Source organism: Solea senegalensis, linkage group LG9 (genome assembly GCF_019176455.1).
Source record: "Solea senegalensis isolate Sse05_10M linkage group LG9, IFAPA_SoseM_1, whole genome shotgun sequence".
Lineage (NCBI taxonomy): Eukaryota > Metazoa > Chordata > Actinopteri > Pleuronectiformes > Soleidae > Solea > Solea senegalensis.
The window spans coordinates 1103723-1131346 of NC_058029.1; the positions used below are offsets into that span (position 1 = coordinate 1103723).

At 40.8% G+C, this 27624-nt stretch overlaps 1 protein-coding gene across 2 annotated transcripts; it reads left to right on the top strand.

Annotated features, from left to right (window-relative positions):
• The first annotated feature begins 10490 nt into the window (after window positions 1-10490).
• Window positions 10491-26337, top strand: il21r.1 (interleukin 21 receptor, tandem duplicate 1). Of its 2 annotated transcripts, none has more exons than XM_044033394.1 (9): window positions 10491-10555; window positions 14348-14439; window positions 14609-14717; window positions 16575-16759; window positions 16982-17115; window positions 17203-17389; window positions 18256-18337; window positions 19756-19849; window positions 24239-26337. In XM_044033394.1, exons 2-9 carry the CDS (start codon window positions 14394-14396, stop codon window positions 24971-24973), a joined length of 1572 nt encoding a protein of 523 aa, XP_043889329.1. In that variant the 5' UTR covers window positions 10491-10555; window positions 14348-14393; the 3' UTR covers window positions 24974-26337. The 2 variants fall into 2 exon arrangements, with proteins under 2 accessions (XP_043889329.1, XP_043889330.1); XM_044033395.1 differs by lacking the exon at window positions 10491-10555 and adding an exon at window positions 14018-14086.
• Window positions 26338-27624: the final 1287 nt, after the last annotated feature.

Here is a 27624-nt window from a genome sequence, read left to right on the forward strand (position 1 = left end):
TGATATTTAATGAAAGCCCCAGCCAGTACATTCAGTCAATACTGTACATGTTAGTATATTTGAGCTTGTTTTTTTTGCTGAAATATCTATGAATTCCATCATATACGTATTGCCAGCATTGTGATCAATCCAAACAAAACAGGAAGTATCAAAATAAAACAGGAAATCCACAAAGACAAACATAAGACTCGGGAAAACTCAGGGTTAGGATTGTATATAGGATCATGTCGTCCATGCTTTTTCTATTTTATTTCGATATGAATCGATTGTAAAATAAGATAAAGTTATTTAATTGAAAATTAAATGCAAACTATTTCACCTTGAGTTTTTTTTTCCAATTAAATTTAATTCACATATTTCATTTATCTTCATATGTGGAAATAAATACCAAACCATGTATGTGTGTGTATTGATATAATTTTTTCAAATGGCACACTCATCACATTAACACGTGTACATGGAGAGAGTTATTACAGAGACTGACATGTGGCTCCATGCACATGCAGCTTTTTGCATATTAACCTGGACCGAGCTGCAGCGGTGGCACCAGGCCACGGTGATGAAATCATCTTATCAGAACACAAGCTCTGCTGCCTCCGCTCTTTGGCTTCCACCTTGATATCGTATTGCTGAGTCTCACTTTGAATGAGAAATCGAAGCGCCGTCCTGTTCTTTACGGTCGCCACCCACGACCTTTGTCAACCCAGCGAATTAACCTAGAGGCGTATCAGCTGCGCTGGCCCTTTTCTTCCACAGCCCTGTCCTATTAACTGAGTGAGGAGCACAGTGAGGGTCACACTTAAGTAACCTTATCTTGTAATTGGGTTCAAGGTTAAGTGACCCTGGAGCACAGAGGTCTGGGCTTTAAGGTCACAGTGTCAGGCAGAAGGGGGAGCTTTTAATCACAGATGGGGCTGGAAATCAAGGCCCAGGCTTTTGCTATCAGGCCGGGTCATATCCCCTCCCCACCCCCCATCACCTCAGAGCTCACCCCCATTCACGCAGATCCCACATGAGGCTGACCATGCACTGAAACAGGGTGGGGTTTTAGGGTGGCCAATGGAGCGGTTGCCAGGCAACACATTTCCAAGCCAAGGTCTCGCAAGCTTTTAACCTTAGCACAAATCGATATAGACAGCAAGTGGGCTAATATCCATTGAGCAGATGGGAAAATTAGGCAAAAATCTGCCTGCAGGAGATAGAGGAAAGACACAGTGTTGTCCTAGCGGTCACGACGTCACTCATCACAGTGAGGGAAACGTAACAGCAGAAGGTGTCAAAGACAAACTTCTGTGGCAAAACAAAAACAAAAGTCAACGATCCTTTACATGTGGTAAAAACTTTTTCACTATGGAATACGGATTTTTATCCATCCTTTGTCTACCCTTTCATCCTCACTGTTGTAAAGACTCCTCACTGACGCTCCCTCATCCCTTACCCTCTCATGGCCATGTGTATTTGTGTCATGTCCATGCTAACAGAAGAACAGCCACCAACTAACCCGCCAGCTAACCCATCCATATATTCAGAGTTTCATTCAATATATTCAAAGGATTAATATTTCTGAATGGCATGCCATTCAGAAATACATATATACATATACATATATACATACATATATATATATATATATATATATATGTATATATGTATATATATATATACATATACAGATATATATGTATATAATGGCATGCCATTCAGGAAATAAATCCTATATATGTATATATATATACATACACATATATACATACATACATATATATATATACATATACATACATATATATACACATATATACATACATAGGTAAAAACATTCCCCGTGTTACAGTGTAGTTACAGTTACTTATTCTCTGTACTTGTGATGACTTGACAGCATATTCTTCTTTACTGATCAGATGGAGTTGGTAATGCAGTTGCTGATGATTCTCAGCTCCAGTCTGGGATTGTACATCAAATATAAGACTTTCAGACATGAATAAGTGTGTTACCTATTTAAATAACTGTTACAGAAGATAGTAAGTGCTCATTAAACCCTACAGTGAGCTCTGACTGTGTGTCAGTCTCTCACACAACTCCCTCACTTCAAACTAACCTGAACGACGCCTTGGACGGGTCTTTACTTTCAGGTTTCCATTGATTGTTTATGTGCAAACAGAGATTTCTAATAAAGTTGTGTCAGTTTAAATGAGCTCAGTGTGACATGGTTTCACATTTCTGTAAAGTAAACACAACCACAACACATTCACTCAAATATCACAAAAAAAGGAGCAATCTCTTAATTCTTCACAAACCCCCCGACCCCCAGCGCTCTCTCAGTGCGTCTTTCATAGAGAGGGAGATGGATGACCACTGGTGGCAGGGGGTTCAGGCAGCATGACCCACAGACCTATCCATTGCCAAGGGCGAGGAAATAGCCCAGATTAAAGAGCTTGTAAATAATGGCCCATAAACATCTGCCTGTTAGTGCAGCCAATCCATCTCAGTCTCCCATCTGGTCCTCTCTCTCTCGTTCCCTCTCTCCCTCTCTCGTTCTCTCTCTCGTGCTCTTGGTTTCCTCACTGTGAAGCAGTCCACAGGGCAAATGCATCATCAGACCAAAGTCAGTCATATTCCAACACAAACAAACAGTGAGATTGACCCGCGGGGTCACGTATAGTTCAAATCACCAGCAGCCACCGCAAACATGACTTCATCCAAAGACAACAATGCTGAGCATTAGCCTTGTTTTCTTTCCCTCCATTTATTAGTCCCTCCGTGTATACTGCTCGGTTCGATGCGTTCACGTATTAACGGACAACCACAAGCGTGTATTTCCTTCATTATTTTTCTATGATTACAGCTGTTTTTCAGTCTGCCCTGAGTCAAACCTTCACTGGGGCTCATGTCAGCAGAGGCTGATTAGGACCCCACCCTGATTAGCGATTAGGCTTTTTGTTAATGTCGAGCTCCAACATCTGCTCGGAGGAACGGCCACATGCGCTCACAGATCTCCTCCTGTGGCGATGTAGTCGGATCTGGAGCCTTGGCACCAGTATTAAGCACCTCAGTCATGGCCTGACTGCAGCTGGGTGAACCTCAAACAGAATTTATCTCTTATAACACACCCAACTCTGTCAGGGCTGATAGTATTGCTTGACAGAGCCTGTTTTCAGATGAAGGACATGCAGAATACAGATATCGTTATTTCACATCTCTATGTTCTTGGATGTTGGATGGCCCTGTGTGATGACCTGCTCAGTGAATCCTCAGGCAGCAGAAACCCAGCAGAGAGGAGGAGCCACACGGTCCAACATGGAAGGACACAATAGTAATGCAACAGGTAGTATTGTAGTATTTCCAACTCCATCAGTAAATCTGCCCAGTTCTTCCAAGCAGCCAGATCTTTAATGCTGCATGTTTAAGATGCTGGACTGAAAGACCGCACAGAGGTGCTAATCATGGCTGCACAGGATCAGTAGATCAGTGGAGGATGTCCGGTGACATCACGGCTGACCCAGATTACCACGACTGGCAGACCCCCAAACCGTAGTAAGGAGACCTCCGAAGACCGCTAGCTCCTTTAGCTCGGATTAGCACTTTATTCACACACTGCAGGCGGATACACAGCCTCTCTTATTATTGTGCGGCTCTCACAATAAGAGGAACAACTCAGGGTGACAGAGATATTAAAATGCATTTAAATGAGAAAAAATAATGGGACAAAAAGAGATCAAGGGACATTTAGAAAAGATAAACATGTGTGATTAAATTTAATCGTTTGACAGCACTAAAAAATATATATGGTGCAACACGTACTCACGTACTCACGTACTACTGCTGTTTCAGTAAAACTGATAAACAGCATTTCTTTTTCTTTTACTCTGTAATATTTGGCAGGAAATTGCAGCACTGTGCAGCTTTGCAATGCTATGCGCGGGTGCAGCATGTGACGGCTGTGTCACAGATCAGCTGTCCCCTCTGTTGTTGAGACAAGGCGTCTTTGTCTCACTCCCAGGACTCTTCAGTCGTCACTCGTCCAAACACTTCACAACAAAGCTTTGTGGAAAACATAAATAAAGAAATAATGGATTCAGAGACAGTGAAGTGCTGCACTCTCACTGAGGAACAATTACAAGACACGTGATAGAAATAGATGTCGAAACGGTCTGTTTTGCTGCACTTGTGTGTGTGTGTGTGAGTGTTTAAATGAAAACAATAAAAAAAGACGTCCACGTGGCCTCGGCCTCACTCGTCAGAGAAGAATTTAGCACTTTTGTGTGACTTCTGAAGGATTTGAACTCTTTGTAACTTTAAGGTGTGTTTGGAGGTGGCAGTCACTCATCGTTCTACCCACTGACACTCAGTGTCACAACAGACTAGCATCAACAAGACTTATACGTTTGAGCGCGAGGCAGGTAAGTAGATTTTGCTCGCAGGTGAGCTGCAACTAAAGCCGCTGTGATGTCACGTCACTGAGGGACACTGGCCTTCACTTCTTAAATGAGCCCTCTAACCTCACACTGTCAAAGTGACTGATATACCATGTTAGCGCTGGAGCTCACTCAAGGTAAAGAATCCCATGATGGCGCCTTATGGGCGTCTTCCTTTTGCCCGTCTCAAAACTTCTCTGTATCCTCATATCGAAGCTTGTTTGTCCGCCTTGTTTTAAGAAAAGATCAAATCACTGAAAGCCTTTTTCTAAAGTCTTTATCATCTTGCTTCTGTTATTTAGCTTCAATTTATGAGCTGCCATCTTTGACCTAGTGAATGACCCCACACCTTAAACACATTCCAACGGAGCCAACACATTTATTTGGCAGATAAATCATTACTTTCCAAATGCTGGTGGTGTGCAAGGTCACAGTTGTGGAAGGGGATAAATTGAAATTATAGAGATGGTGCGTTAAGCCGAGTGCCAACATCAATGTCCTGTGAGTCTGTGCGACACAATTTCAATCCATACGTGAGGCGTCTGTGGAGTGACCGGAGCTGGTCACTTCCATTGTCCTCTTGCAGAATTAAGATTAATACAAGAAGGTAAAACAAAAAACAATGTTGTGCAGTGGAATAATCCACAAACTACTGCAAAACCTGGCTACCACTCCTATGAGGGGCTCATCATTAAACTTCAGTTCAGTGATTACTGTGTCGACCTCTCAGAGAATTCCAAAATCTTTTGATTATATGTGCAGATGGTTGTATTTAAACCGAGTCGTATTCAGCTGGTTCTGGTTCTGGTTCTGGTTCCAAATCAAACCAAGTCTAATGCAGTTAATATCAGTTCATGTTGCACTTTATTGTTTATTGTTAGTGAAACTTTCAGATGACTGGCTGAACAAAGCACATGATGTGTGTTTCATATGCTGAAACAAGAAGAGCGCGTCATTATTAACTTGTCTACATACAGTGTCTATGACTCAGATTAATACTAACCACTATTAATTACATTGATCAAATTCTTCATGGGCGGTGGTTAAAGAGGGGATTATGAGGGCGATGCTAATTTGATTTGTCTGACCAATCACCCAATGCGGTGGCTTATCCATGACCGCTCAACCTGTGAGTTTTCTAGTTTGCTGATCAGGGCAAGGACCTTCACTTGACCCACACACACACACACACACACACAAACTCTCAGCTTGTATGGTAATGTCATATAGGTGGGGGAGGGGCACTGATGGAGGGACAAAGACGTGGACTGGGGCAGTGCTGCAGCAGCGTCTCCATGCTGATACTGATAATACATCAGTGTGTGTTTCCATTGCATTTGTCATTCACCACATTACTACACAAAAAGCAACGTTTGACCATTCACGCAGATTCAGAAATACTTTCATTTCTTCTGTTTGAACGACTACCTGTAAAAACGAAGGATACAAAGAGTGCACAGAAGAATAAGAATGATATACAATAAAAATACTTCAACTGAATGCATTTAGTAACAATATAGAGTATCATCAACAATAACTATACAGTATAAACCCTGATCCTGGCGTGATGCTGAGTCACATTTACACTGTACTGTGTGAGAGAAGGAAATCGAGCACATTAAGCGACTGAATAGATTTAATCTGGACAGATTATTATGGCTTGTTTCATTCACTGATAAGAGTTTTGGTTGCATTGTGTTTAGTTTGAACGGCATCCACTGCTATGTTGTTTTTTCCACCTCATATTCTATAAAATAAATTCATTATTTGAACAAACTTACACCTTGTTTCTATGTCGCTTCCCATCCCCCTTAATGAGCTGGGTCCTAATCAACAGTAATAGAAAAGATAAGTCAACTAAAATAGGTGAACTGATTTCACCATACATTTCAATCCTCCAGCCATTAGTATTTGAAAAGTCTTAAATACAGATGCACAATATTATCGGCACTATATCAGTCTCAGGTTGATATTGGCTTTAAAACGTATTATTACATGTGTCGCAAACACAGCAAGATCCCGTGATATGAACAAGCTGCTTGACTTCTATGCTATCGCCTGCACCAACTATAACGTTTTATGTTTATTTATTTCATATTTATTTTTATTTTATATCAGTCCAATATAGTGGCTCGATGGATATTGTGTATCCCCGCAGCAAAGCTTTCCGTTTGTGAATAAATTGGAGAATAAATAAAAATATCATAATAAATAAGATGGTTTGAAAGAGAAGCACAACAGAGGATTCAAAAACACAAACCTAAAAATTGATTTCATCTAAATAGATGATACATAATCCTGGAGACTGTCAGTGGGTGTCACCACCAGGTTGAAGGTTTCACTCTCACAGTGACTGAACAGCTCCAGGATGAGTTGTCACCCATTCGTGAAAAAATAAATAAAAGTTCATGCTCCATGAATCATAGCAGTGCACACACGGTGGTGCAGTGAATAGCATTGTTGCCTCACTACAAGAAGGTGAGTTCTCCTCGTGTCCACGTGGGTTCTCCGGGTTCTCCGGGTTCCTCCCACATGACTGGACACTCTAAAATGGTTCAGTGGTCGAGTGAGTCGTCTTTTAACTGGAAGGTTGTGGGTTTGATCCGCTAGTCTCTTCATGCCAATGTGTCCTTGGGCAGACACTGATCCTCGCCTTGCACCATGTGACTGGGAAGTAAAGACATATGATAGATGTGCTGTATGAATGTGTGAGTGAATGGGTGAATGGCAAAAACTATAGTATAACGGGTAACAAGTGTTACATAAATACAGACCATCATTTAAAGATATATCATTTAATGATTTAATTTATCTTCCTCGTCACGTGTTCGAGGAAGTTAGACATGTAGACATTTGACAGTGATTTAAGAGACTTTAGGTGTGTCCTGTGTCCCTAATAATGTGGCCATGAGAGTGTGTGTTTTCTTAACTTTGGTAAAAGTGGGAGGACGTAAATAACCTTTGCTTCCTTCACACTGAGCCTCTGTTCACTTGAACCCAGTTTATGTAACAAAGAGACTCTCATGTCATCGTATGTTGGAGGATAATCCCACGACAGGTACAGTTGATGATCGCAGCTGAAGTAACAGGGATTTCCTGGTCAGACTTCAAAGCCTGTGAGAACATGCAGGGTTTTTTACATGGAAGTCATCAGAGCACCGGCACTCAATTAGCTACTGTTGTGTGTGTGTGTGTGGGACAGAGCAGAGGTCCAAATCCTGTCCTGCAGACCAAGCGGGGAGGATTACCAATGGTTCCTGTCCTGTGCCTGACCTCTTCAAAGCCTGTGCAGATGTCCCGACCCCCCTCAGCGGAAAACAAAGCTCCCTCCTCGAACTCTCTCTTGACCCCGCAACCAAAACAAAGCACTCAGGTGATATCTCCTGTCACAAGAGCACTCACCCACGCTTTGAATCACTATCTCTGGAATCTCATCTGTCTCTTCTGTCTTCAGGTGTCTCACAACAGTCTGTCCAGAGACCGACGGGCACGGACAGATTCCTCAATGAGCATCCCTCCCCGCACTCCACTGACAGCGGCAGGTTTTCAAATCGAGAGTCAAGGTCATGAGACATAGACAACGACAAGCGAGCGTGAGATTTTGAAGGACAAAATAGGAAATAAACACTTGATATGGAGGCGGCGTAGGACGTTGTCTGCGGACAGTGGTGGTCCTCAAAGGTCACGACCCTTTTGGAGGTTGTAAGTCATGTCCCCATCAAACTAATGACCACCCAATTAGAGCTTCATTTAAAGATAAGAGGATTAAAACCTGATGACGGGCAAACGCTAAGATTACTTTCAATCAGGGCAGATTTTCAGAGAATTATCATATTTGAGATTAGGTATAAAGGTAATTCTTTTTTCTTTTCAAAGAAAGAATGCATCGACGTACACAGGACGACACTAGATGAGAACAAAACTCTTTGTTATTGTTATTCAAAATACAAATGTGTGACAGGTGTGTGCTTCTCAGTTTTCTTTAGATAATAATAAAATACATTGACTATATGAGGAATGTAAGAAAAGTAAAATACTGTATAAACACATGTACACAATAGAACAACAGAACAAGATATTTCAATCCTAAATTGTGCTCTGTGACTTGATGAAGAGAAAGAAGAAGAGGACGTTACATGTTTGAATGAACCACTGAGAAACAAACACAACAAACAACAATAAAGTTTTAGTCTTTCTATCACTTCATTGTTTGAAGGCACAGAGAGCAGACTGGAGGCAGGTGACACCTGTACTGTCCCTCCAACGCTCTCCATCCCTCCATCACTGCACTCTTCCTCATTCCTTCAACTAAAACCCCGTCTCTCCCCTCCCAGCACAATGCTGTCAGACTTTTAAGGATCCATTGAGCTGTGAAATCGCCAAATTGCTGTTGCTGTGCGTCTGGCCCTGCAACAGAGAGACGAGAGAGAGAGAGAGAGAGAGAGAAAGAGGAGAGAGGGATTTTATGCTTCAACACTTTTGACACACACACACACACACACACACACACACACACACACACCCTCTTTTCTCCCTTATTCACTCAGACATAGTCAAGCACACACACACAGCTGTAAAATACACAGCCCAAATACCTCCCCCAACTCTCACACACACACACAGACACACAGACACACACACACACACATGCACACACACACACAGACACACACACACATGCACACACACACACACACACACATATGCACACACACACACACATGCACACACACACACACACACACACACACACATGCACACACACACACACACACACACACACACAGACACACACACACACATGCACACACACACACACCTCTGAACATGTAACCACGCCATGCAGCGACCTCTCTCTCCTCCACCACTTTGCTTCAGTGTGTGGGTCACTTCACTGAACAAGTCGACGAGAGGCAGAAACCCTCCAGAGGGACGGAAGCCTCTCAACCTGAGGAGAACTTTTTCAGCCTCCACCTCTGCTTAAGCAACACCCGCTGCCCCGCCCCGACACACACACACACACTCACACACTTATACCCCCAGGAAGACCCACAAAAGGTCACAACCATACATGTTGTAACAGTTTTTCTTGTATCTGCTCACAAATAGGTGTGTAGAGTGATGACAGGTAGTTACAGTTTTTTCAGAATTCATTACTTAAAGGACCGGTTTGTAAGATTTCAGTAAAATGATTTCCATTTGGAAATAAAGAAATAATAATTATAGATTATAAAGAATATACTATTATTATTATTATTGTAGTAATAATAATAATAACAAAAATAATAATAATAACATAATATAATATAATATAATATTATATTAGGAGTGGCCACCGTTTTCCAAAACAAAGGTATATATATTATTATTATATTTATTACTGTTGATGACCTGGTGTGAGGGCCTTTCTGTGTGGACTTTGCATGTTGGCCTGTGTGGTTAATTGGACGTTAAATGAACTGTAGGCGTGAATGTGAGAGTGAATGGACTGGAGACCTGTCCAGAGTGTCAGCTGGGATTGGCTCAGCGACCCTCATGTGGAAGATAAAGCAGTAAATGAGTGAATTATACGTGTAAAGTGATTATATGAATTGTTGTAGAGAGCCTTTTACAGTAAATGTTCTTATTTCTCCTGATAAGATAAGATGGCTTTGCTGCACCTGGCACAAAACTATCTATACTGCCCTCCAGTGGAGTAAATATATTACTGCAGCTCACTGAAATCCTCTGCATCACAACATGTTTCAAAAATGAGGTTGAAAGATCCGACCAATACAATGACTATGGATGACTCGCAGAAGTTATTATGGGTTTTATAAACCATTATTTTCCCCAACAACAATCAACACAAAACCTTTGACAATTCACATCCAACATTAACTTTGTTGTATCTCCATGAACATCCTGTTCCTTTGAAGCTATTCCACTGGACCATGTGAGGTCCATCACCTCGTCCAAAGACACTGAGACACTCCAAACACAGCGCTGCACGAAAGGTTACGTTGTTTCAATGTATTTGAAAGGTTACCTTTAACTACATCCTCAATATGGGATCAGTTCCTTCATCATCAGCTTGTGTGTGAGTGCAGGCTGCTTCAGACAGGAGGTCTCCATCTCTTCATTGATCATCGCCTCAAACTGTAAGTGTTTCAGTGTTGTTCTATACATAAAATGAAGATTGCACTGTACTGTGATGCTAAAATTCAACAGGTACAAATTGAAGAATTACATCTGCAGCGATCTATAGGACGAGCACTGAACGGAACAGGATCAGGGAACAGTTTTTATCTCGTCACTGAGGAAGTTTATGTTTACTCTTCAACTTCCTCAGTGATTCAGTTTGAAATAAAAAGTAAAGACATTTTTCTAAGAGAATATTCTCAGGGTGAAGCTGTGATTTTTGCATCGCTATCGTTTTGTCTGTTTTATGTTTCTTCTCATATGTAACACGAACATGACTTGACTACATGTGAGAGGACGTGTGAGGTGATTAAAATATACAAAAAGAAAATTACACACAAACGTTACAATGGCTTCTGCAGTCTTACTCAAATCCAGGATTAATAATAAGCTCCAATGTCTCTGGTTGTGTTATAGTATCTGCACTGCAGCTTTCATCAAAAAACAAAAACATAAAACATGAAGAAAATCTCATCTCTGCTGAACTCTGACTGCACCTCCCTGTAATTTACTTCACATACAGTAAGAGAGAAAATCACAACCTGGAGTCGACTGGACCAGGGTTTGACTTTTGATTTGTTTCTTCTGCGCAGACAGACATTTTATTCAGTTTCTAATTTAAATCAGTCTATGCTGCGGAAATTTCCCCCCTGAGTTCTCTTGTGCTGTATATTCATATTAAATTAATATGTGTGTGTGTGTGTGTGTGTGTGTATTGAACCTTTGCTCAAGACCATATTGGTGGTTTTGAAGCTTAACCAGTAATACTGATATTCTCTTGGGGGCTCCTGGTTTCTACCCCCCAAAATTCCAGAAGATTCCCCCCAACTGTACTGTTGTCTGGGGAACTCCCCTAAAGCTGTTTTATATGGTTGTGTGTAGCTAAGACAGTGTGATAATATCCATGCTCATTCTAATGTTCTTGTTATGCTATGTTACATTACATTATTTTCTGTCATGCTCCCCCTAGAGGACAGAATTTTACATTGTGCACAGCATTACACCATGTCATTGCCACATTATATTATTCAGCATGACTCAGCAGTCCCTTCCCCTTGTGCCATGTGAGTGGAACTGCTCTCAGAGAAGAGGAATGGCTTTTACTCAGCATCAGCACTCAAGTCAAGAAAATGAACTGAAAGAAGTCTTCGTCGTATCACATGACACTGAACTCTCACACAGTAAGACTTATGAGACATATGAGTAACACTCAAGTCTATGATATTTTGAGAATATTTTTTCCAACTGGAAAACATTCACTCGTCCAAACACACACACACACACACCTGACTCTGACTCCAGTTCCTCTTAAAGGTGCTTGAAGGGGTTGAGGTCAGGGCTCTGTGCAGGTCAGACAAGTTCCTCCACACCAAACTCATCAAACCATGTCTTTATAGTCCTCGCTTTGTGCACTGGGCCACAGGAAGAGAGGGGCTTTGCAACCATAGCGTTGTCCAAAATGTCTTGGTATGAAAGTGTTAAGATTGTCCTCAGATAAGAGGCCGAGCCCAAAGCCTCGTGGTCAGAACCTCGTGAGAGATTCTGACTCACTGATGAATGCAGGAGTGGATCTGCATCTCCTGTGCTCCTTCACTTGCAGCCATGTCTTCAGTGAGATGAAGACAGAAGACAGCCTCGTCATGTTTGAGAGGAAGCGCGAGTCAAAGTTTCTAAATCAGAGAGACGTGATATTTTCAAGTCTAAAACTTCCAGGTCTTCACTGAAAGATTGTCGACCCGAGTCAAAAATGTTTCCCTTGCATTGTGAGACGGTGATTTTCTTTGTTGAGAAACGCTCTTGAACCAGCGGCGCTTCGCTCTGCAGAGTGCAAACGTGCTGTTGTGTGGAGATTGTGAACACTGAACAGGAAAGTCACCAGCGCTGTTGTGAAAGAGCAGCAGTCTGTCGCTTCATCAACAACTCAGGACAAGATGTTCTTAATTATGACTGAAGATGTCTTTGTTTTTCACACACACACACACCAGAGAAAAGATCAACATAAACTGCACTGTTAAAAAGGAAAAGTGAACGACCTTAAATTCACTGAAGTCACTGTGAAGTGTTTGTTTGAGCCTCTGCTGTGACATCGTGTTAACAACTCTCCATTTTAAATCATTTGATTTGATTTTTTTCATGATTAAAACAAGATATCTGATTGTTTAAACTTCTTAAATGTGATTTTTTTCTGGTTTGTGGACAAAACAAGACATTTGAGAACATCATCATTTCCAAGTTTGACGAACACAACATTTTTTAAGGTTTTCTGATATTCTGAACACCAAACGATGAATGGATTAATGGAGAGAATAATCGACAGATGAATCGATGATGAAAATAATCGTTAGTTGCAGCTCGAGACTTTAGTATAAAAATCACATCACAAGTTGGCAAAAACGAAAAGTCCCATTCTCGTCCCAGCAGCACACCAGATGGTGCCGAACACAGATGCTCACTATGACTGGAATAAGTATCCCATCACATCCAGACTGAATAAAAGCTAATGTGTGTTATATATTATTATTATTATATTTTATATGGAGTCATATAATGACAATACTGTGATCACTGAATGTATTGTATGTCTCTGCCTGTGCTTCAGTTGTGTATCAGATCTCTATCAAAGGTGCAGAGCGTCACACGCGTCTGTGCAGCAGCATGGCCTTTAGCTTTGACTAATACCAGCCCAGTGACATTATAAAACACACACACACACACACACACACACACACAGATGACTGGTTCATCTTCAAACAGAACATGCTCGGCTGGATCCTTCAGAAAACCCCTGAAAAACCATCACAGACATCACAGAGTGAAAGTGTGATAAGGGTCTTTTAGAAAAGACTTCTTTACATCAGTATTTACAATAATCTCGATGTCGTGTTTTGAGTCAGTTTAAAAATTAATGACATTAATGACAGTCAATAATAAATGACTGTGTCAACTGAAAAACAGGCTCAGTGTCAACCTTCGTATGTTGTTTTAGTCCAACTGCAAAACTGTCGAGCTCTTGTTCTGTCGAGCTTTTCTTTGATTTATTTGATCGTCATACAACACAAACACGACAAGTGCTATTATTTTCATCCATCCATCCATCCATCCATCCATCCATCCATCCATCTTCTCCGCCTCTATCCTCCCCATGGGTTGCTATTATTTTGGAGATGATCATTTCAATGCTCTCCTCCCCCCTGGGTAACTGTTGCATATTCATAGCAGCTGACGTGCATGTGGTGGAAACGTGCGCGCGCGCACACACACACACACACACAAACACACACACACACATACAAAGTGATCAAAGGGTCTGAAACCACATCCTGAGTCACCACAGTGACGCTGACGCCTGCACTGTGACACAGGCTGAACCTTGTTCCGCTAAATGCTCTCTCACACACACACACACACACACATTAGTGACTCAGTGAAGCAGTGACTTATAGAGAGGCAGAATTCATTTTTTTTATTTATTTATTTTATTTTTTTAAAAGGTAAGACTGTTTTGAATTTGTTTAATTTGTAAAAGAAAAACAGGTTGAATGTGTGTTTTAATGTTTTGACAGTTTTTTATTCACTAATTAAAGTTTATGCTTTTTTTATGGATGTATTTATAGAATGGCGTCTATGCTACAGATGTTTATTTAGCGTCCACATCTGTCATTGTTCTTTTTATTGTTGAGTATTCAATTATTTTTTCTTTTCCTTTGTTTTTAACAAACCCATTTATAACACGCTCGTATGTCTGTATTTAGTTTCAGCTGCTGTGTTTGTCCTCGGCTCGTCCACCGGGTCACTGTCATGGCTCTAGCATTATTGTGGGGCCTCGCTCTGTGGATTCCTAGTGGTAAGTTATCTAATCAGTCTGAAAACTCTTGACTTAGTAAACTCTGTGTTTCTTGAAGCTTCACCTGAAAGTCAGCGTCTTAATTCACGACTTCCTTGTTATCTGATGAATTAAAGCTGTTGATTTGTCTAAACAGACTTTAATGGCATTATCTCTCAATCCTCTACAGTCACATCCTTTTGTAACGTCACCTGCTCGACGGACTATGACGTTTCGCTGAATTGCTCGTGTTCAGGCTCCGTGCCGACATATCCTGTCCGACTCCACGTCAGCTGCAGGTACAACTTGTTCTTTGCATGTCATCTAATGAATACTGTTTTCTTCACGTTGATGTACGAGACCATATGTGGCACCTTTAATTCAGCTGCTCGTCCGGCTGATCCTCATTGTGTTATTTTTGTACTCATCGTGTTATTGGCATACCAATTATTCAGTGTAAAGTCCCATGAAACACTGTAATCACAATATTTGAGTTACCCTTAACCAGTGTAATCACGGTGTAAACAAGCGTGTCCGTATTTACTTATTTACACATTCATTTCAACCACTTTATCCTACTGAGGGTCACAGGGAGAGCTGGAGCCAATCTGACCCTGCAAAGGTCAGGAGTCCAGTCCAATAACAAGGTCTTATTTACACATAATTAAAAGATACTGTAACAAATACCATGGAAATGTAATAGAAAAACACCTACAAAGCTTCCAGTGGCTTGAAGAACGACATTATTAAGGAGAATCTTAGGGCTTTGTGACCCTCGTTACACATTCTCACTCTCTAAATCCAAACAAAGTTTAAAAAAAACATAAACATAGCACCATACTTTGTAACTCAGTGGTGCACAAAATGTAGGCCCCCTGGTGGACTGTGAATGTACTGCCAATGGGCCGTGAGAGGTTAAATTCAAGTTCAATAAATTATTTGTAACAAATTCACAACAAACACGAAGATATAAAGTATTAAAGCTAGTAGTTACTGTGTATTTTCTAACCTTTTTCAAGGTGATTACTGGAATTATATTTTACAATATAAACAGAGAGCTGATCCAAATGTCATTTATATACTGTACGACACAAACAATCATATGGGTTACAATCCTGCTTTCTTATACAAACTCGTTTTGCTAAAATAAAGACTGTATTTTTTTTTAATCATAAGTCATTTTTATAACCTGTCCTCCAACTGAAACGTACATGTAGGTCATTTTTTCAAACCCCTGAATGCGACGTAAAGGACGGTTTTTACTAGTATTTTCTCGAATACTAGTAACTCGAATATGCACAGATGTTACTGAGGGTAGAGTTAGGGCAAAAAACATGATTTCTTAGGTTTCCTATGATCTCCTATGACTGATTTGATGCTACAATGTCAACGTGATATATGCTGATTATCATAATACACTGCAAAAATAGATTTCCAAGGAAGTAAAAAGGAAGCCTCTTTTCTGGGAAATTGTTCTTAATTATTTTTGTCTAAAAGGAAAGAAATAATCCTGGAAAGCAAGTTTTGCATCAGAGAAATAATCAAATGTTAAGGAAAAAAAATCTAAATTTGTCTTAAGATATTTGAGCTTTTAAGCTTCAATTACCAGTAAAACATTCTCATTTTAAGAGTAAGAACAGCTGCACATGTTGAATGTTAATTAAGAATTCTTCTACTGGCAGAATTAAAACAAATGGACTCATTTTAGTTCACCTTTGTGAGGAAATTGGTTTGATTTTAAGCTATTTTTTAGACTTAAAGTAGGAGTTTGCCTATTGGATGGAAATTGGTGAACTGAATCACATAACACTATCACAGATTACTGTGTGTGTGTGTGTGTGTGTGTGCGCGCGCATATATATGGAATTATTACGTTCCAACCAAGTCATGTAAAAAAAAAAGAATTCTCTTAAAACCAAAACATTCAAATCAATTTAGGAACATTTGGCTTATTTCTAGAGCTGTGTCCAGCTGGATTGTGGGAAGTTTGCATTGATCAATTCTCTGGGAAATCACTCCTTCAATTTCTGATTTTGTCAAGACTATTTGTAAAAATCTGCAAAATAATGTCATTGACAGATTAAGCGGATAATAATAAAAAAAAAGAAAGTGAAGAGCCGTCAGCTGATGTCCTGACCATCGTTACTTTCTTACAGTAATGAGGAGGAGGAGGTTAACAGCAGCTGTGAGGTCACACTGCCTCAGTCCTGGTGCGCCATGCACATAGACAACCTGTACGACGTTGCATCCGTCGAGACCATGTGCAGAGCCACGGCCAGTCAAAGCGACGGAGTAACAGTGACGAGCAGTGAGCCATCCATCTGGGCTCTGAGTGATGTGGGTAAGCTGAACTTGCACTAACAACCTCTCCAATGTCACTAGTTTACTTAATCCAGTACAAGCCAAGCTCAGAACTTTTAAAACAAACTTTAAATATTTGCAAAGTATAATATCATAATAATAATAATATGATCACTCTCCAAATCCAAACTAAGTGCCATACGACACCATACGTGCATTTTGACTTTCATGTCTCTCTTTTCCCCCCTTGGGACATTTGTAGTGAAACCTCAGCCTCCTTCCAACGTGCAGGTGACACTCAGTGACGAGTTGTACAACATCAGCTGGTCGAGCAACAACCCCAATGACTGTGTCACGTACAGGCTGCGTGTGAGAGAGAGCAGAGACCTGTTCAATGTAACGTGAATATTAACAATATCGACGACTCCACATGCTTTTCCCTTTGTTTCACTGTTGACACAGTTCTCCGCTGTTTCCTGACAGGATTCACTTTATTCCCTCTGCATGGAAACAACGTTCATCCAGTTACACTATAGCAAACTCCAGCCACATGTCGACTACACTGTGGATGTTCAGGCCAAAATGTGTCCTGGGAATATTTACCAGGGTCCGTGGAGTGAGTGGAGCGAGACTGTGGAGTGGAGAACAGGCACTTCTGTGGTTGTTGGAGGTAAATGGACATTTTCACACTATTTCAGTTTGTTGGGGCTTGTCGCGCGTGTCGATGACATGACAGACGATGACGATCATTTGCATTGAGATTTGTTTCGAGGGGAACGTGCTCTCTCACAACACCACCGTTGTTTTTAGACGACATTTCTTGAAATGATAGCATATTTATGGAAAAACCTTTTCGACAAAGTGGACTGAGAAAGGCACCAATCATACGCGCTCTATCATTTATTTTCCTCTAAATCATTTACAAAATAGAGCATGTTCTATGAAAGAAGAAGCAAATGTTCAAGTGGCTAATCAATAAACTGTTACTTCCTGTTTAGACTCACGCTGCAAACTGAAAGACTACGTCCACTTTCAACACACTTTCCGTCCAAGTCAAACCATCACCATTTCTTTTGTGAAATATTTGCATTTTCAACATAATTGTGACATAAAAGCTGTTCATTTTGTTCCGCACCTATTAGCAATAGCAGCTACACAGTGTGTGCATCCTACTTGATCACAACTCACTCACAACTACTTTACATTTTTAACAAGAATCAACTATTCCATCCACAAGCTTCCTCAGAAGATGTGCACAGACACAGAGCATATTTGTGCACATCTTCCGAAACCCTGCAAAACAAATGGTCGCACAGTTTCAGTTTCAGTTTCTAAAAAAAGCATTTCAGAGAATATTTTTACATTTCTCGTGAATACACTCAATCTATTTTTCCTCATGATAATTGTGACATAATTGTGATTGTAGTCACCAGATGGTTTTTGGGTTGAAACCCTCGTTCAAGTGAAGTGGACACCAGGCGACCGATTAGTGACAGAAAGAAAACATTTCAGTTTATGTTCCGTTCTCTTTCACAGGAACGATTAGATATGAGTGGATCATCTCTCTGGCGGTGCTTCTCATCATCCTCTTCCTGTTGCTGTTTTGTTGTAAACATCAGTGAGTATACTGTGAATACTTGTTTTGTACATTCATGCAAAAAAAGATGCCTCTTTCTTATAATATGTCCACAAACACAGGGAGGTTTCAACTTCAGAACATTTACACATGAGCTCAATGTATCTGTTTTGTCCTCGATGTTTCTGATCAATAACAATAATAATAATAATAATAATAATAATAATATTAATTTTCCTTAGCAAGAAAATAGAAACATCATTCTTTCGTCCCATAAAATGTCAAATGAACTGAATCTAAATTGAAAGTCACCATCACCTCGTGTTCCAGTAAATGACGAGCCTGTTCTCACAGCTTCGATCTGCACTTTCCTGGCATCACCTCCCACATATTCAGAAACCACTGCAGCACTCGCGCTGCATGTTGCACTGACATAGGAAGTCACGCCGCGGCATCACAGTCAGAGAAGTCAATGTTCACGGCGACAAGAAACACACAAATTCAACTTTTTACAGAGAATAGTATCACTGTGGTTCTAAAGCTCGCTACCGAATGCTTTATTCAGGACGTTGGCATTATTAGTTCATACGTTCATTGATGGCAACGTTGAACTGATACTTGAGGCTTTTTTAAAGTACGGTTGTGATGCGTAGAGCGTACTGTAAACATGACGGACAGTGAGGACACACGATCTAAACTCTACAATCTCTTAAACATACACTATTTGAAAGGATAGACATACGTCTTATTCTAACTGGGAACTAAAGTCTGCTGACTCTCCCACATTAATGACTATGGCACAGTGGTTAGCAGTGGTTAGCACTGTTGCCTCACAGCAAGATGGTGCTGAGTTGAACTCACAGTCTGACACCTTTCTGTGTGGAGAAATCACGTAGCTCTGTATTTAAAAAAGAAAGATACAAATATATTATTGTAACAATAATAATAATATATAATAGACAGACAGACAGACAGCACACCATTCCATGACTTGTAATTTGTCATGTTCATGTGTTTTCTCCTTTTGTTGTGTTCCACTTTGGCTTCATTAGGCTTCAGTTCATTCATTCATCCATTCATGGATTCTGGGCATTATTTCTGGGTCTTTCAAAGTTTTTAGAAGCCAATAGTGCGTGGAGAGGCGGATCTTTGACAATAGAAAGTTCCATGACTTTCTACCTAGAATTAAATGATTAATTAAAGGTTTGATTTTAGCTGCATAATAATCTTTGTAAAGTTGTAATGTTTTAAATTTGACCCTGATTGCTTACCCTGTGAAATGAATCCAAAAAACATTTGAAGGGAATTTCTATAAAGTGCTTGGAATAAAAGGTATTTATTATTATTAGTAAAGAGTAATTTATAAGGTACATTTGTGCTATCAGTACTATTGCTTTTGATTTTTAAAGCTGCTGCTTTTGGAATGTTTTCCAGCATTTTACTTTGTTTTTTGTTTTCAGGTTTTGGCTAAAACGACTGCATGTGGTCGCATTCATCCCCAGACCAAATGTGTTCTTCGAGTCGCTCTACCAAGACTACAACGGGAACTTCAAGGTGAGAGAAAACAGAACGAGCTCAGCTCACGTTTGACTTTGACGTGTAATGCAAAAATAGCCCAGCAGGTGTTGCCCATGTGGGGACTTTCATGACACCTGGGCCCAGTTGGAGGGGGACTCCCCTTCCATTCACAGCCTGGTGACATGTGTGACTCAGTGTGAAGGGGCTTCAGAGGATTTTTTTTTGTTTTTCATCCGTCTCCCTTGCTGTGGTTTGATGTAACTTTTCGACACTAGTTCCACCCCGGTGGAAAATACCCCCGGTACATTTGTTTCTCCTCTTCTGTGTCATTGTGTGAGGCTAAAAATAATTCTACTGAAAATAACAAAGTCTACAGACGACAGACGATTATCTTTCCGTCTCCATTTAATTTCCCCTTATGTAAAATCTCACTTCATGTCCAATAACAAGTGGCAAGCGTGAGGCAGGAAGTTGGCCTCGAGCTCATGGGCCCCTCAAAAGAAAGCTGATTATACTGTAGTCACAGTACTGTACCTATACAATCTGTTTTTGTGTGCGTTTCCTGTAAACACACAGGAAATAACTTCAAGAAAAATGACAAGCAAACTAAGACAAACACTCTAAACGCCGCAGTATATTATGCCAGGCCTGTATGTGGCGCTGTAACACTGCTACACGAGGACACTACAAACAAGTAAACAGTCAAAGAAGGACAAAAGTAAGGATAAATCAAAACAAGGAGAAAACAAGGAGAGAACGATGACAATGGTCGTCACAGTGGTTATAAAAAGAAAACATCATATTAAATAAAAATGGCCGTGTTCAGACCCGGTATCGTCTGTCCTCAGTGGACATGTGGACACAATGAGACAGACACGAGTCTACTCCTGCTGCTGTGACATTAATGTTGATGATGTTCTGAGGATGCATTCAGAATAGAATAGAACTTTATTGTCCACCAAGGTGGACGTTTGCCTTCTACTCACAGGTATAAAACATCACAAAACAAAAATAATCAACAAAAATACAAAACACAGTTAAAATAAGATAAGAACATAGAAATACGAGACGATTGTCAATAAAACTGAAACACAGAGGGTTAAATTACATTAAGATAAGTTGCTGTTGTGGATTAAAATCTTATTGACTTTGTGGAGTTACGAGTACTTATTACACTTGGAATGAACGGTTATAGTGACATGTTTAGCTGCTCAGAGACTCCACGACACTGTAGAGGGGTGGGAGCTCTCTGCCCCGATACCCCGATACCCCGTTACACCTGCACATGGTCTGAACAGGATCTACAGCAACAACCGTTTGTGTGAGAAGCAACTCTACAACTGTGTCTTCAGGTTTTACATACAGTGTGTAATTATGTTGAGGGGATGGACACATTAACAGACCACCCCAAGTTTTCCCTGCATGGAGTCGGGCTGGAGGGGGCTCTCTGCCCCCCCCCGCCCCACAAAACAAAGCAATGATATACATGGACATGTGACTCTGTACTCGACTAAATGCCAGGACTCTTCATTTATTAATTCAATTCATCAGCATCGTCAAACTACAACACAACTTCAAAAGCACAAGCTGCAAAGACGGCTCCTTCCGCACATTGTGTCAGTTTTTAGTATGTGTACGTGTTGTTTTTCCTTTTCTCAGTACACTGTAGTACACTGTAGTACTCTGTAGTACTGTAATACAGCTGCATGTTGTAATGAAACGCACCCAGCACTTTTCAAACCACACTCAAGCTATGGTTACTGTCCCCGCCCCGGCACTCTTTTATAAACAAACTGATAGGCCTACCTTACACGAAAACGAAATCCATTCGTCCCTCTATGGACATCAGCACCAAAGCTCCCAGGAGATCCTGTCCAGTACTGGTTCTGGCGTGCGTCTTGGTTCCTTCAGAGTAAGACCGCTCCACGGTGGACAGGTGAGGGGACACAGCTGCTCTCAGTCATCACACCAACGTGCAGCAGGTCTGATGGACTCCATGTTTGTCCATCACTGTCAGTTCAATCTTGAGCCGGCGGAAGTCAAGGTGCAGCTTCCGGTACGCTGTGCGCACGTGTCCAACTAATAATCATGGTCGGTCTTGAAATGTCTTTCCACTTTCAGAACCGTGTCTTTTAATTCCACTTCTGTGTTAGGAGTTGGACTTCCATGACAAAGGCGATGCTACCAAGCTACAAGCTAGCCACGACACCGCGCTCTCGGCGCGCTCTCGGCACGCACTCTGGGGGGCGTGGTCTGCAGTTAGACCTGCGCTGTTAAAACTTCACGAAGGCCGAGATTCTTTTGTTTTTGACCCGCCCACTTATAATCAAACCGTGATTGGTCAATTCTCCCATCACTCTCCGAACCAACACACATGTCTTGACCTTCGATTCGAGAAGTTCTAACCAATGAATGAGCCAGCGAACCGGACCTAATCGAGACGGACGGTTCTGATTGGACCACATCATTCAGGACGGTAACCCTTTCATTGCTGATGGGAACTTGACAGTAAACTTAACTTTAGAACATAGATTTAAATATACATATATATATATATGTATATATATATATATATATATATATATATATATATGTATATATATATATATACATATATATATATATATATACTGTATGTATATATGTATGCATGTATTCATGTCTGCATGCGACCCTCCAATTCACCAATAGAACTCTTCAGGACGTGCAGTTCCAGACATTGCTCAGCAGAGGACGCCATTGGAGCATATATCTTAAAGTGAATATAAGACAGTGAGCTACAGAATGCCCAACCTTAAAGAAAGCGTTTTTGTTTTATATTTCCTTTATGTGAGCAGGTGATTTACAGCCATAATAATACACAGTCTTGCAGACACTTGTCAAAATGAAAATTATGAATAAAGTAACGAAGCAGGAAAGACAAACATGTGGTAGAGAAGAGATGTGCATGAAAAGCTGAGGTGTTAAAAGCACATTACAAGTCAGAAAGTTCATTATAACATAACTGACTGTCACTTCTCAACCTATAGTCTAAAAGAAAACACATTAGAGACACAAGAACACGTTTTAGAATCCTCTGGAAGCAAATACATTAGCCATGCATAATATTGGACTTTGTGCCGATACCCGATATGTCGATATATCGGGATATCGATAAGTACAAAGGTCATTCAGTCTCTTCTCTACTGAAATGAACTAAATATTATGCATAGTCATGTCACAGCAAAATAGATACAAATGTTCTTCATTGTGCAAAATAAAGACATAAATAGAGTAAAGAACGTTCAGTTCTTATGACTGTTTTAGTCATAAGTTTGCCAATATTCAATAATACATTTTAAATCCAGTATCGACCTATACCAATAATAATTGAATCCCCGTCCCCAAAATACATTTTTGAAAACTGCTGAAAAAATCCGTTCATCACATATCAACAACAATTAAAAGACAAAGACAAGAGGAAGTAGTGGCAAACAGTCAGTGATATATAGAAGTTTATATTCACATTGCTCTCCATGATTGTGTGAATAATGCAGAATTCAAATTCATCAAACAGGAAATTCAGTGTCCAGTCTCCGTGGAGAGTCCATGTGGCCCCACAGAGGTTAAGTCAGATTGACAATATGGGCCCCAAGCAGGGCATTGAACTTAGTAGCCTTTACAAGACACATGGGTACGAAATAATAATGATTTAAGGCTAATGCAGGTCCCGAAGAGTTTCAGTAACATGGGACACGATGTCCTTCTGTCCTGTGTCTTCTAGACAGAAGACAAACCAATTCAGGCTCTTAGAGAAATCTGTGGTGTCGCTTGTCTGTGGTGTCTTTCTTTGACATTGCAGACAGCTTCTGTTTGACTTCCTTCCCATGGCAGATAAGAGATGACTCAGTGATGATCTTTCGAACATTTTACTCAGGATGTGGTGTCTTCAGCTGCATGACGCTATCTCCCTACTGCTGCTAATGTTGGTAAAAAGATCACTTTACATGTCGATTCCCAGGGTAAAAAATAAAGCTCCCATTGTTATTATTCACTTTATTGAATTAGGACGTCTGGAGTCTGTTTCCGTCTGTTCCCTTTTTGAGAACCTTTATTTTTTACCCATGATTCACAGTTAGGGACAAAAATGTGTTTGTGTCCTCAGTCGCAGTCAATCAAACATGTGTGAATGTCCTCATGTCCTCCTTCACACCATCCATGAACCTTCTCTGTAGTCTTCCTCTCTTCCTCCTGCCCGGCAACACCACTGTATAATCAGTAGCATCTTAACTTTGCCCCTTTATTTCCAAACCATTCAACCTAAGCAAGAAACTTGAGGGACCTAAATTTGTCCCTCAAGTTTCTAACCCTGGTCACAGCCAACAACCTTTAAACGTTCATATGCCAGTGCTTGGAAGTTCATGTCTGCCTTTTGCTCTCTTGTAGGAATGGGTGAAGCCTGTGTTTAGTGAGGACGATTATTACACACAGTCTTGTGTTCACGCGACGAGCGAAAAGCAGCACGACATTCTTCAGTGGAGAGACGAGAAGAAAAGCTGCAGAGAGGACGGCGAGACGACGGAGGACGGCCCGTTCCTCTCTGCGCTGCAGCCTCACAGCGGCCTGCGGCTGCCGCCCTTCCGGGACGAAGGCGGTTCCCAGGGAACGGGCCACTCGGTGGGACATGTCTCCATCCACACTGTCACCCTGTCTGGGGAGGAGTTTGAGGAGGAGGAAGTGATGTCACAGAGCTCCCTCACAAGTTACCAAGCTGGAGAAAGCTTTGGTTCATTTGAAGAGGACAGCGGAGAGCTTGGCGTGGACACGTCTCAGTTGGAGAGACAGAGTTTGTTGTTACCACAACATGAAAACCACATCCCCGATGATCCAGAGCTTCATGAGCCGGAGAGACTGTCCCTGGACTCGTTTGCCTCAAACGGGCAGTCAGAGGACGGCTACCCTCATGTGGACTTGGACACCATAGACAGTGGGTTTGTGGAGTGCAGCAGCCCCGGAGCCTCAGACTCAGACACAGCAGAGCACACACATGCTGATTTATTTCAGGAGCACAAAATCTCCAATTCTAACTATGTCAAGCAGTGGATGATATGTAACACTATTCAGGAGGACGTCAGCAATAACCTGGACAATCAGCTGTGTGGAGCACAGTCGTCATCGTAGCTGACTTACTGTCACAGCAGGAGATACTGTCTGAAATGTTAAGCTGTGCACTTTATTCTTTGTACTGTATATCATTCATTGGTTTACAACATTACACTTTTGTGGCTTTTTTGTGCTCAAAGGTGTCTTTTTATAGACCTTCTTTTTGGCAGAGACAGTTCTGGGAGACGTTTTTTTCAGTTTCAGCAGACACATGACATCGCTTCTAGAAAACAAGCATCATGTGTTCACTCGGGGGTCCGTTTAACAGCACTTTAAGCAAAAGGCTTCAATGGACAGGAACTGTTTGATCGTCAGCCGCAAATAAGACGGGAATGTGGATGCAATGTGCTGCACAAACTCCAAGGGATAAGGAACCTGTGGCTCTGTGGCCAAACGCCGCACATTTCAAGGTTCAAGGTTCAAGGTTTCCTTATTGGCCTCAACTGCTGGGTACGTGTCCACAGTGAGACGAGGCCACGCCTCCCCGTGGCCACAGTGCAACATATGGTGACGTATCATATCAAAGCAATACCATAATAGACAATATAATAACAGAACAATAAAGACGATGCAATAAAGAAGCCACCAAAGCGTGACTATATACAGTATGTCTGTTTGTTTGAGAACATGATGAAGTGTCTATGACGATGAAACGCCGTCAAACGTCTACGTTTGCGTTAGTGTCATTAAAAACCAGGTTATATTGTGGACTTTCAATTCAATAATTAAACATATCCTGGTGCTGTGTGAGGTCACTTCCTGCTGCCATGTCCATTTGTTATCCAAGGTTACAAGTGTTTGCAGAAAGCTGTGTTCACGGCGACGTGGAGGAAACACACATGAACAGGAAGTCAGACCCTTAGTTACTTCTGCATTCCAAAATAAGATGTGTCAATGGTTCGGACAAATCTATCTAACAGCGGTCGGCAAGTTCGCTTGATAATCAATCAATATTCAATAAAACGGAACATCTTCATCATCGTAAACTGTTTTTCTTTTAATCTAAAATATTCAACATTGTACAAAAACGGCCCATTTTAGAGAAGTGTTGCTTTGTAAAAGGAAACTTGAATTTGCCACAGAATGTAATAAGGACATGTTTATATTTTGTGTAAGATGTTTTATTTTTCTTAGTTGTTTTTGCAGTAAGGGCGGTGGTTAATTTTCCTTAAATGAATTATTTGCAATCATTTGCAGGTTTCCTGTTGTCTGTTTTGAATTTGTGTGGCTTTTTATCTTTCTGCTTCCACGTCATCTATGTTTGTACATTTTACATCATGAGAATGTGTTGAACGCTGCACAGTGCAAGAAAAAAAGAAAAGATGACATGATGATGAATAAAATCCTTTTCAGGTTCAGGTAACACATAAAATCAACCGTCACTGGTTTACAACTTCTTTGTGTGTGTGTGGACATTTAAAGCGACGTGCTGGTGTGATTGTGAATCTGTTTAATTTGCTGATTCTTTTTTTCCTTAGTCGCGTCGGTTACTGTGCAGGATGGCGATGTTCTAACCTAACGTGCTTCATCATCTCATGGTCATGCATGCTTCGTTAGCTTGTACCCTGCATGCACGCAGCCTTATCAAGATGTCTGATAAAGTTTGGTTGTCCTGTGGAAAAAAAGCTTTGAGCACTTATTTATCGACTTTGCACGTTTCATGTGTCTGTAGCTACTGTATGCACAAGTTTAGAGACATGGAAATGATATAATAACTCAAAGTGTTTCAAGAGAAACAATGAAAAACAAAGAATTACAGCCCAACATTTACATGGAGTATAGGAATATGCCCAACAAATTATAAAATGTTCCTTGCTTTGCTTCACAAAACTATATCATGTCTACTGTCTTTACGGCTACACATGCACATTATGCATAATAATAATAATAATAACAATCATTTTATTTTACAATGTCACTAATCAAATGTTTAAAATACAGTGCAATAACAAATGATGTAAAACATGATAAAAACATCAACCGGGAAACTCCCACCAAAAACACATCTCTGGACAAAGTCGTTTATTTCCAGGTTGTGCATTTATTCTATTCTTGGTAAAATAATAAAAAAAAAGACATATCACTTCAGAATTTGCATAGCTTTGTGAGGCACAGCTTTTCAACTGATAATATCAACCAGTGTGTGGGTGCGTGCGTGCGTGTGTGTGTGTGTGTGTGCGTGTGTGTGTGTGTGTTCTGTGGAATTCTTCTAACTGAAGTGAGGGTGGGGAAAGTGTCGCTCATGTAAGTCATGCTTTCCACAAGCCTCAAAGCCCACTTAGTCATTTTTTTATATTAATATAATAAAATTTGTGAGTGGCACGTTAAACATCGAGGCGACAGCAGGTTTCCTGTCGTCGTCTGTTCTGAATTTGTGTGCCGTCTTTTTATCCGTCTTATCTCAGAGTTTGTTCATTTTGCATCAAAAGAATGAAAAAGCACCTGGTGTCTCACTCTGCACGGTGCAAGGACGTTTAAAAATGTCAAACGAGGACAAAACACATGGAAAATCAAGTTTACAGACACTGCAAAGACACACAAAGTTAATTATAATCACATACAGAGCGTGAGAAGATCTCTTCAGTCTCTTCAGATTGAGTAGTGAATTAATCAGACGCATAACCTCAGGAAAAGTTAGCAACTACTAACTAAAACTAGATACTCAACTA